This window comes from Haliotis asinina, chromosome 3 (genome assembly GCF_037392515.1).
Source record: "Haliotis asinina isolate JCU_RB_2024 chromosome 3, JCU_Hal_asi_v2, whole genome shotgun sequence".
NCBI lineage: Eukaryota > Metazoa > Mollusca > Gastropoda > Lepetellida > Haliotidae > Haliotis > Haliotis asinina.
Window position 1 is genome coordinate 36,867,888 of NC_090282.1, and position 12,108 is coordinate 36,879,995.

At 40.6% G+C, this 12,108-nt stretch overlaps 1 protein-coding gene and 1 long non-coding RNA gene across 2 annotated transcripts; one reads left to right on the plus strand and one right to left on the minus strand.

Annotated features, from left to right (window-relative positions):
- Nucleotides 1–1,283: 1,283 nt before the first annotated feature.
- On the plus strand, nt 1,284–3,720 carry LOC137278859 (sodium/potassium-transporting ATPase subunit beta-1-interacting protein 2-like). Its single transcript, XM_067811364.1, has 4 exons — nt 1,284–1,298; nt 1,898–1,960; nt 2,661–2,840; nt 3,490–3,720. Exons 1-4 carry the CDS (start codon nt 1,284–1,286, stop codon nt 3,718–3,720), a joined length of 489 nt encoding a protein of 162 aa, XP_067667465.1.
- A 741-nt stretch (nt 3,721–4,461) lies between these two features.
- LOC137277927 (uncharacterized) lies at nt 4,462–9,361 on the minus strand. Its single transcript, XR_010956634.1, has 3 exons — nt 8,987–9,361; nt 6,521–8,407; nt 4,462–5,332 (listed from the first exon to the last, which is right to left on the minus strand). It is a non-coding gene; the product is annotated as an uncharacterized lncRNA (long non-coding RNA).
- Between the last annotated feature and the right edge of the window lie 2,747 nt (nt 9,362–12,108).

Here is a 12,108-nt window from a genome sequence, read left to right on the forward strand (position 1 = left end):
GAGGGGGAATGTTGAATTTCCATTTCTATTTGCAATATGTGTAATGGTAAGTGTCTATTCTTGCTATATGTTAACTTCTGATTGTGTTCTGGACAAGTTGCTTTTCAGACGAAAATGTCCTGGACGCTAGTGTGTGAAGATAGTGTGCCGTTGTATTGATAATGCTTACATCTGTTTACATGAAGAATTTGTAGACCTTAAATTAAAGCTTTGAAATCAGCAGTAAACGTCATTGTTTGAGTTGAATCAATCGCTCAATCAGTAGGATAAACAAATTTGCCCGTGTCTCTCGCTTACCTCGCTGTTACCTGAGCTGTTGCCGCACCCATGTCACAAATCTTCCACTATCGAATGAGAATAATGATGGTTTGTTAAACAATTTGTTATATCTTGTTGACAAAAAATATAACAAAATTCTGCAAAGTTTGTGTTTTTTCCTTTTTTTCCTTTTTTTTAAAATCTGTGTGTAAACAGGCGCAAGTCCGATAGTAAATGGTATTGAGGGCTTGCTCAACCTTTTCACCAACGATCATGTGTAAGCCCGGGCTTTAGTTTATAGTCCGAGACGTAACGTGTACGCGAGACGGCCTATCGTCTCTTGTTCGCGAGACAGTGCGCTCCGCGGTACCAACTGAAGCGCTTCGCCCTAATTAATTCAATCACCGTGGAACCACCTGGATTGGGTGCGAACACGATCTGCTGCTAGAGCAGCAAACATAAAGCGTAAATCTGTTTTTACATCGGTAGAAGTGGTCGTGTTTTCCAATGATTGTACTTCCAACAAGAAGAGTAGTCCATATGAAAAAATGTTATTAGTGACGGGAGACCGTCATGCGTACACCTTACGTACTCTACCATTTCACCCTAAGTCATGAGCGGACTTGAATATTGGCCAACATGATTTGAACTGCGGAAAGACTGGCAAGAATCTTACTTCTACCCTGCTGAAATACTCTGTGATGGTGTAGTATTTTACTATGGTGTGTGTGGTTATCAGGCACAAATCTGAAACTTTGGCCTTCTTTGGAGCTTTGCCATACATCCTGATGATGCATGGTTATTTATTGAAGATGTTGAAGAGCAGCATAAATGTCATAGTTTATTAGCATGGTTACCTCATATACCTTGCTTGGTAATGTATAGTTTATAACATTGGTTTATGCTGGAATTATGTAAGGTCACTGAGATACCATGCCAAAGTTAAGGATGAGGCCCCATTTCGACATAGAGTGCTCCGGGACGACCAGTCCTTGCAGTGTTCACGAATGGTGTTTCACGTTAACATGACCTTGGGTCCTGTAAGTTCCAGATGTCTGTCTGATCCACAAAAAAATTACAGGACCGATAGAGTAAAAATTGACCACACACTTCAGAGATAGCAATGCTTATAATTGGAAGTGAAATTATTAACAAACGTAAAATGTATGAACAGTAGACAAGTGTGACATGTCACATATGACAACTTGAGTCAATGTCATTGTTAAATACACAGTCAGACACTGGGGCCGGAAGGTTGTAGACTTCCATCGGGCCGTTGACGAATCTGCTGGTTTTGTCAAATAGTCAGACACTATTCTTGTTGCCATTAAAGCCAAGTGCCAGACAGGGACCAACGAGTACTAGTGTTTAATCTCTTTTGGTATGACGCGGCCAGGCCTGAAACATGATTATGAAAGTTACTGTAGCAGAAACATAGATGTGGAAGTAGGCAACACTGGACACATTGGCTCCAGGTGGCTCCATGAACTGTTGGCTCCGACTATTGCAGTATTGAGGTTACTGGTATCCATGAAAGGTGTTTCTCATGGCTGAGTGTAATTTGTGTATGACAAGGAATGAAAAAGATGATTTCCTGTGCTGATGAATGCACTCAATACTGTCATATCTTGTGTTTCAGTATACAGTTTGGAGCTTGTTGTGGCTGGGATGGAACCTCTTTGTTATCTGTATCTATCTGGAGGTGGGAGTGGTGGGGTGGGGGGTGTGGTGGTGTAATTTTCAACATTTTGGAGACTTTAGACGGGAGTGACAGGGTACCTAAGATGGAAGCCTCCTGTACATCAGTGTGTGTTTAATGACGGGTGTACCTGCACCATGAATGACTTAAAATCCCTGTAGTCTTCATGCACTGATCCAAGATGGCTCTAAGAAAATATTTCCCATCAATGTCAGTGATGTAGGGAACTGAGTCATGAGAAAGGGTATTAAAGCCATGGAGTTAGTAGGGTTGAATTTCCAGACCTGTGTAGAGATGATATTGAAATTTCAGTCAGTGTTAGGCATGTTAGGTGTATGATGACTTACAGAATATCAAGATCAAGATGGTGGTTTGGTTTATTGTCCATAAGGCAATGGCTCGTATACATAGTATTGTAATGGCAGGCAAAGTATGTACATTGCAGACAGTGGAAAGCATGTATCAGTTGGGGCAAGTTGGCAGTTGAAAAGACATACGTTTAGAAAAAAATATGTCGGAATTGGTAATGCCAATTAGTTATTGCATTTTAAGTGATTCATGGAATTAATGGGGACAGCACTGAAACGTATGTTGTTGATTTCTTTCGTGAAAATCTTCATGCCCATTCTAAATCTGTCATATATGTAAAACCATTCATAACCCGATAGAGAGGTATGAAAAAATCTGCTGCCTTTTGTTCCAGGACAAAGAGTTGTACATATTAACAATTGGAACAAAAAATAAGAGTTGGTGGTTGGAACATGGAGTAGGGTGCACAGTGACCAACACATCGTGGATGAGCTCCGTGCCTCCCGAGGCAAGCCGCCCCATCCCACCAGAGGAGTTTGTGGATGGCTGCATCCTCCAGTACTATTATGTGGAAGTTATTGCATGCTGCTGTGCAGTGTCTGTTTATCGGTGAGTCCTCCTCGTGCCAAACAATTGTCTGGCAAAGCAGGGTAATGGGTAACTTCTTTGAGATTCATTTTAGAAGTAGAGAAGTACAATAATGTCAAATGTTGTGAATAACAACTTCTTCTATTTCATGTGTGTGACGTTTTCATATAGATTCTTCTACTGTTACTGCTGTTTTACAACGATGATAAACTGATACCGACCGTATTTCAAAATCTCGCACCTATGAAATAAAAGAAATTGTTTGTCATAAAATGAGTCTTTATTATGGTTATGGGTAAACACAGACATGCACTTCTTGTGTGGAGAACATTGTAAGAAATATATGTGCATCCACAGGCATAGATCCTAAAATATGGATATAGGACTAAGGTGGCATATTGTAATTTTACTTCATTTTGCACTTGCACTTGATGGTATTTCCTGAAGAAATGTATTCCCCATACTGTTTGTGTGTATGGTTGAAAGGTGTCGTAAGTCTTTTTGGGAGTGATTGGATTGAGATACTTTAACTCCTAAGTACAGAGTGAAATGAGTGAAAAATTCCATGCCTGCATCTTTCGGAAAGAAAGTTCGAAATGTGATCTAATAGATCAATATTGCTGTGTTGCTTGCAGCTTCTGGGTTTTGTGGTGTCGTGTGTCACAATCTACGCCTACACAGAAGAAGAGGAGTCTTGTAAGTACATTGCCAAATCTCATACTTATAACCGCCCCAAAGTGAGTGCCGTGGCCAAGTACCAACCAGTGCAGGTGCGGGACAGCTGGTGTCTCCCAACATACGTCTCGTACACGGACAGTATTGAATGGTCCAATCAGAACCCTGCTCCAAATCAGTCCGAAGCATGATTTGATTAGTTGCTCGCTAGTCGAGCAGCCGCCTTCAAGCTAGTCAGTTTCAGGTTCGTTTCTTTTGCCAAAAATTGATTTCATTGGTGAGGTGCTCCCTCTCCCTACTGTCTGCTACAGTGCTGCTAGTGGTAAAGATTGGAGTTGAATGTTGCTTGGAACAGCATCGGGAGGGGTGCTAACTTTGTATTGTTGGTGGTTTTAATAAAATCGTATATTTCTTAATAATTTTTTTAACCTAAGCCTTCATTTATTCATTTTGTATTTCCATGTAGTCATTCATCCCAATCTGTTATCCTTGTCCAGATGTCATACCTTGTTTTACGTCCACAAGTGGTAGAAGTTAACTCTGTTGCACAATATTCGACATAAAAAGCCGAATGTATACTTTGAAATTGAAAAATCCATATGCAAGAATATAAATTGATTTTCAGAGATTGAACAGAATTAAGCAAATATGATTGACTTAAATTCAATGCAAGCATATATCACTTCTACGATACTGTTGTCTGTAACATGCCAAGAAAAGATGGATTGTCATGTAAACATTTGGTCTTGGTGTGAATTTAAAAATTACTCATAGATTAGTCTAGAACATAGTCAGGAACTGATACCAAAGTGTATTCTGACAAGTGAGTAGCCTTAAGTAATGATGGATTGACAGGATAAATTATGGGCAGCCATCTTGGTTTCAGAATATTGAAATCAACTCCAACTGTTACCAGTATAACAAAACAGGCATTTTTGTTGCATTTTCATCGATGTTTATTTAAGAAGCCTTAACTGGCTATTGTGCTTTTCACATTTTGATGAACCTTGTGTACTTTAAGACACAAGTGCCTGTTGTAGCCAGCTGCGGAAGCTATCTAAACCAGCACTGCTTTCAAAGAAGATGCTTTCACTTCATCATAATTTCACTTTCACTACAATAAGACTTCATTATACTATGGTTGTAAACTATGGTTGTAAACCATGGTTGTCCATCCTTGTTAAGATGAAATCTACAGTATCAATGTTATGCTGGTTTGGAAGAGTCCATTCTATCAAGCTTCGCTCACTTCAGGTCATTTAGACATCACTTCAGTAGATCTCACCAAGAGAAATCCATTTTTATGTTTTCTCAAATAATGTTAATTAAGACGAATTTACTGACAGGTGTGTCGAGTTACACTGATCAAATGATGAACCTTTGACATAGTAAACTGCTTTCTGTTGAAACTGAACTTAAGGAGCTGTCCTCAAGGTCTTCACTGGCAGTTAGCTCACATTCTGGTTACACAGGGTCCCTAGCAACCTGTTACATTATGTGAGCAAACTGATATGAAAAGTTACTGATACAGCACCACATGGCCACTGGATGCATCGATCGATGGTTTGTCTGATTCTCACTCAAATATTTTCAAGCCATGGTGATCCAACATGTTATTCCTGAGTGCTGCATTACACAACATATTGGAAATTCATTCATATTGGTCAGTGCCAAGGTAGATAATTCTGTGTACAATCTTCATGTTCCAAGATATAAGTCCTTGTTCCATTTAGTAGATTGACGCTGCTTCGACTTTGACAGAGCTGAGGTGGCCAGACTCTGTACCTTTCTGAGTATTCCTACCTGATGAGTGAACAGCAAAGAGATATGGTTTACAATTGGTTCCGACAGTTAAGGAAGCCAAAACAAGGAAACGTTTTATCTCCCCCAGTTTTCCATGTCCATACAGTAGTGTACATGCTTGACAGTTTTGCAGTTGAACAACATAATCATGGAAGATAGCAAAGACTGTTCAATGTAATGGGGAGTGTCTGTAGATTAATTAATGAAAAAGAGATTTATGAAAAAGAGTGAATGGTGAGTTTCCTGATAGCAGGACATTTACTCGGTATTCTCTACTTGATTTTTGCAAAACATTATTTTACCATTTCTATACCTTTGGGTGTCATTGTTTTATAGATTTTGAAATCATTTTTGTCTTCTCTGATGCTTGTGAATGCAACCTTGACTGCAATTTATATAAGTTGGAATCTTGCTTATATGAAGTGTCGTTCTGAGATTGAAGTCCAATGCAGGGGAAGTAACTCTACACACTAAATTTTTGCATGGACATGTTGTTTTTTTTCAATCTGTCACCCAATCCTTTACTGAATGCCATGCCACTCGTGCATTTTGTTGACCATATTGCAGAGATTTAGTTGGCTTCTGTATCTCTTCCGCTTCATTTAGGTGCACGTGAGGTTTTACGCAGAGATAACTTCTTTTGTGTTTCTCGCAAATGCTTATGAGGAATATTAGTTTAGCGGCGCGGCACTGATTTTCTTCGAGGAGATCAGGATGTGAGAAAAATAAATATCGGTTGTGTCGTTTATGAAATCAGACACATACTGTATTATGTGTATGCTTGTTTGTATTGGCAAGGACAGGGCATATTTTTATACGAAGTAGTTTATAAGATGTTTGATGGTCATTGAAAAGATTTAAGGTAACATGACATCACGTGGTATGGATTTACAGCTTCTTTAATATTTACAACACGTTTAGGGGCTACTTCTGGTCCCCTCATCAGATGAATTAAAGAATAATCATTATGAGCAAAACTGTGAGTATGTACAGGAAGCAAGTCAGATAGTTTTAGAGCTTACAGATTGAGATAACAGAGAATAAGGAGATAAAGCGATATGTTAAGGTAACTCTGTACATCTCAATCCAACATATCACGGCGTGTTGTAAATATTAAACAAGTAGTAAATCCACACCATATGTTGTATTTTATCATTTTCGCGTATTTCCTTAAGCAGGATCACGTACCTCGTCAATCTCGTCCTTGGGGAAGAGGAACCGGACATGACCAACCTTCCCCAGGATTGTCAGAGCAATGTTGTCTGTCTGGCGTGAAGTCCAAGCAGGGTAACATTTCATCTAGCACATTTATAGCTGAACAAGGATGGACATTAAAACATGGAACAATGGTTTTGGTGTCTTTCCCTCACCCCATCCTATCCAAAGTCTCATTTCCACCATAACCGGTTGTAGCTAATCTGCGCTCAACCTCATCTCAAATAAATCCCCCTCCCAGACACATCTCCACCCATCGCCAAACCAAGCTTAGTCTCCATCTCCCAAACAGTTTAATCTCAACTCCAAAAATGGTCTCACTTGCACCTGCAGTACCCAATTTCACTTTCACCAATCGCATCGCCTGTACCCGAATCTTCCTCAGCTTTATCGTGACATACCCTTGCCGCCACACCCACAACTCTGAATTTAGTCAAATAATAAACAGATACTTGGCAAATATCAGGAATGATTCGATACCCCTGCAACAGTCTACCTGCCCATAAGCCTCATGTCACATCGTCGTGCGTTCAAAACCTACACTTACCCACTACACACGATTCCTTAGCCCTGACGGCTCACGTACAGCCTCAACCTTTCACCCACTAACTCAAGTACAGTCGAATATACTTATGTATATTTTGGCAGTGTAGGTAAAGTCGAAGTAGATACTGCAACAACGACACACTTTATATACATATGATACTGGACCATGTCGGGATAATAAGTACAACCAAACACCAAAATATATGTATATGCAGGCTAAAAGAAGTTTCCCCTGACTGCTGTGTCAGCTACTGCCACCCACCTCATACATTCTCTGCAACACTGCGCCCCGAAGTGAGCAATCATCCGGAAGGAGTTTGGTGCCTTGATTCTGAAGCTTGCCTTATGAACAGAACAGACGAATGCTCATCTCACTTTACAAATACGGAACCCATGACTCATATCACATCACTGGGTTCTTTGTGTCAAGTTGAAGGAAAGCCAGATATGAGGCACGGTCGGGTATCGATGGTGCGGACACACGAAGATTCACTGCACCATTAAATAGTGGACACATTCCATTATAAACAAATATGACATGCAAATCTGATGTCTTTACTTGCAGAATATAGTGAATCGGGGAGTTCGGAATGTAAAACGAAAAGGCTGCACTATCATACTGTTCTGGAAATTATATCTCAAGGTTTAAATGCATCTTAATCTACATCCAAAGTTGTCTATCATAGGTAAGTTTGATCGGTTTAGGTTTCATTTATTTTCAAAGATGGAAATTTCCGAATCGAAGTGGTAAAGGCACCAACCGTGACGGAAATAAGTCTACACGCCAAAAACAACGTATCGCTGATTTGCTATTTCTAACCGCCACTTAACATTATTTCTATAACACGATGGTAGTCCGTAAAGAACAGTGTCTGTAGCAGGCAAGCTAGTAATTGTAATTCATGAGTTTTGTCCTGCGCAGGCAACACACATGTCGAACTCGACCATCGGACCAAATAAGAAACCTCATAAAAACCCAACAAAATGTTTCATAATCAGAGTAATCATGTTATCTTCGGCCAAATCTGTGCAATGTTCTGAGGCGATGGGTACGTAGCCTAGTGGTTAAAGCGTTCGCTCATCACGCTGAAGATCCGGGTTCGATTTCCCACATGGGCACAATGTGTGAAGCCCATTTCTGGTGTCTGCCACCGTGTTATTGCAGGAATATTGCTAAAGGTGGCCTAAACCTAAAGTCACTCTCTCACACTGTACAGTGTTCTGAATACTCCCAGAGAAGAACACTACCTCCAGGTACAGACAAACGGCACCGGATTCCTTCAACACCGTGCTGCCATCTTGGAAGATCGGCACCTGGGGGAAACAAAACAACTTGGTAAAAGACAGTATTTCTTACTCTATGAAAAGTTGCTGAATCTTTCCTTCCTCTTTCCATATCATTCATGTTCATGCAGCAGTACTGCTTTTGCTTAAACAAAATTAATTCACATAATTATATCTCCCTTCAAGTAGCAACACACGTTTTGAATACACATTCCTAATGCATTTTATCACTTGATTAACAAATACAATTAAATATTTCAAAATGTGACATTCCTGAACAACCCGTCACTATACATATACAAAGTCACGGTCAGTAGAAGGCAGACATAAAATACATGCTTTTGGTTGTATACATAAACAATAATCAACAAAACACAACAATAAAACCCGTTTAACTGCAATAACGAGTAAAGTGTAACGGATGTTTTGTACAACATAACATGATGAAAAAAACAACAAAAAAACCCCACAGTTTCTTCGGCACGATAGGGACACAGCACGAAGTGCGTTGTATCAGAGTGAAAAAACACGTCTCATGGGAAGGAGAAACACAACACAACGGTGACGATTGAAAAGATAGCCTATTATATCTGATGCACTAAATTTCACCTGCCCTCGCGGATTCAGTTTCATGACCTCATCAGACTTCAGGTCTTCAAGGGTAAACCTCAGCCTCTTGTTGGGATAATCTCTCACTTCTTTCTCCTCAAGGACGATCATCACCTTCCATCAAGGAGCGCTCCCTGACGCCCAATGTAGATGCATGTCTGCAGACGCACCGGTCAGTGTCGAGAACTTGCGGTTACACACAGGTCCAAGTTGAGAAGTAACCACGAGCCGTACATATCGACTCAAAGACCACAACATGCTGACTGGCCAGTGGTACAGGTGCCCTGAATATCCTGGTTCACCTGTCAATAGTTTTGAACAAGAGATAGTAAAGCAGGGCTGACACAACGCGATAGTGGAGCAGGGGAGGTAACTCTAATCTCTTTACTATACTGGTTATTCACTCATGAAATTAACATGTTAATAATAAGCCTAAAACAGTTACATAAAATCACATCTTAGGTTGAACAACACTGCATAAATGGTGTAACTGCAACATAAACCTTGCAGCATTGTTGGTCAGTACGCCATGTGGTACAATTCTTTATAGTTTTGTACGTACGTAATAACCAGCGATATATTTTAATCTAACATTTGTTATGTAACATTCCTGAAAGCAGTTGTGTTGGGATTGTACTTTATACGTTGTGCCTTTAGTTTCTTTTTCTTTTGTTGTTTGTCGCCGTAATATGGCGGCGATCTGTAAATATTCTAGCAGACAAGACATTGCAGTGATCAAATATATGGGAATCGATCCGAGTCTGACCGTTAGTCGCCTCTTACGAAAAGCATGGGTGACTGAAGATCAGTTCTAACCCAGATCGTCACGGGTACATTATCGTTGTGACAAGACATAAGATAGGATTTCGTGTGTGCGTGCGTGTGTGCGTGCGTGCGTGCGTGCGTGCGTGTGTTTTGTACTTTTGTCATTTTCAACTTCCGGGGGGCAAAGAGTGGGGAGTGTTGATTGAGAATCAGAACATGACCTAGGAAAAAACGGGGATCCACCACTGGAGTATTATATGCGCTTTTCATGTGATTTCTAATCAATCATTATTGTTATTTGTAAATTATTGTTATATTACTCTAATTCCGATAATGGATGGTTTCAGTTCGATGGATGAAATGTGCGACGCAATAAGTAAGCGTCACTTTCCCCTTATAGTATGGGTCGTTACTATTGATATCAAGGACTGGTTTGGCTGAACCAGAATTGCTCTTTTTGAGATCGATACTCATGATGTTGATTTGGTACAGACTATTCACAGACCACAGCCATATAGCGGGAGCATTTCTGAATGTAGCGTAAAACCACACCCCACCCCCACCCCACCCCACCGGAATCACTGTCCTGCAGAGGTGCAGTGATGGGGTGACTGTCCGCCTGCGTTTGCACTGATCGCGTGCTTGTTTTGGTGGCGAATGTATGATCGGTGTACACGTATGACAATGTATATCAAGGCAATTTGAGGGTACTATAAAGACATTACCCATCTGCAAAAACACAAAATCTCTACCTATAGTACCTTAAGCCACAGCTAGTTCCTTATGCAAACTGCGAACCAGAGACACATGGATGTATCGCCAAAGTGTGAAAATTTATCAGTGATGTCATTTGGCGGAAATATGCGTCATACTCCGACTTTCCATTAACATACTCTCAACTACTCACAGAGATTTGTTGTTGACCAGCTGATCAGTGGTCACCACACAGACAAACATGTATAGACGGAGAAGGTTTCCACAGTGTGGAGTACATACAATTAATCCGTGTATCATGTGAGACGTGGAAAGAGAAAAATTTGTACTTTTTGTACTAGTTAAATATTCTCTGAATACTTTCATAAGACGTATTCAGGGGTATTTGTAGTTCCAAATATATCAATAGAATTACACGTTATTAGTATCATCAACCCCGGTATTGTGAATTTAGTTTTACGCCGCCCTTGGCGATATCCCAGCAATTTTCCGTCGGGGGACACCTTCCGCCCAGGGGCACCAGACGTGCTTCACACCTTGTACCCATATGGGAAATCGAACCCGGGTGTTCGGCGTGAAGAGCGAACGCTTTAACTGCTAGGATACCCAACCGCCACAGCAATGGTGTTGAAGGAAGGCTAAATTCACGCCCTAAGCGTAATTAATGAAGGGCCAAGCTATTAGTAACAATTCTTAAAAGTGAAATCTTCGTTTTTGTTTCAAACAAATACAACTGCGGTTTTTTACAAACCTTCTAAACAGTAAAAAAAACCACATTTATTTCTTTAATGTCCGATACATTCTGTTTCAAACGACACACATTTTATTCAAAATGTGGACATGGAAATCGATTTGTTGACACTGGCTGAAAGGTGTCCAACCTAGACTAATGCTTAGTCTTTGAATAGATAATCATAAATTTTGATGACAACCAACAAACCTAATATAAATTGAAAAGGAGCCCCAGGGAGACCAGGGATACTCAGCCTGGGGGGAATCTAGACTTGCTTCATTTAGGACTTGAGCATTGCAGGGAGGCTAGGATGTAGGGAAAATAATGTGGTTCAGGAACTGTGAGAGTGTCAGACCATAGGCCTGGTCAACTTCAGCAATAGGTTGCTATCCGCTTTTATGTGAGTCAGGGTGCTGTTAGTCGACTGTGACAGCGATTTCAAGAATTCAAACTATAGTCAGCAGTCTTAGATGATAAGCAAATGATTAACGCTGCGGTACGACACCTATTCCTTAACGCAGCAGATCTTCCAACAGAACACGCCAATGTTGACAATGTAAGGATATCCATGAGCACCGGTCGTCGACGTTTAAAGGCTGCCGGAGTCTGCTGTAGGCGACTTGCATTTCGTCCACCACTAACACCACGTCAGAGGCAAGAGCGTGTGAGATGGAGTAGACATCATGACCAGTGGTCTCGTGTGCTCATCACAGATGAAAGCAGATTCAATTTGTACGTCCAATGTGGTCGAAAGAGGACAGACAGACAAGGCATTATCTCTTCTGTATCATGTATCTCTTCTCCACCTAGCGTACACACAATACAAGTTGTTCACTGGCCAAGAGGCGAACATGGGTTGATGTATCCTCGATGTTTGTTTATGTTCCCTATGTTAACTTTGAATTGTTTG

Excerpts from the sequence above, each read along its gene's own strand:
- LOC137278859 (XM_067811364.1), top strand. Across the intron at positions 1,961-2,660 it reads TTATCTGTATCTATCTGGAG|GACAAAGAGTTGTACATATT; the intron begins GTGGGAGTGGTG and ends CTTTTGTTCCAG. Across the intron at positions 2,841-3,489 it reads TCCAGTACTATTATGTGGAA|CTTCTGGGTTTTGTGGTGTC; the intron begins GTTATTGCATGC and ends TGTTGCTTGCAG.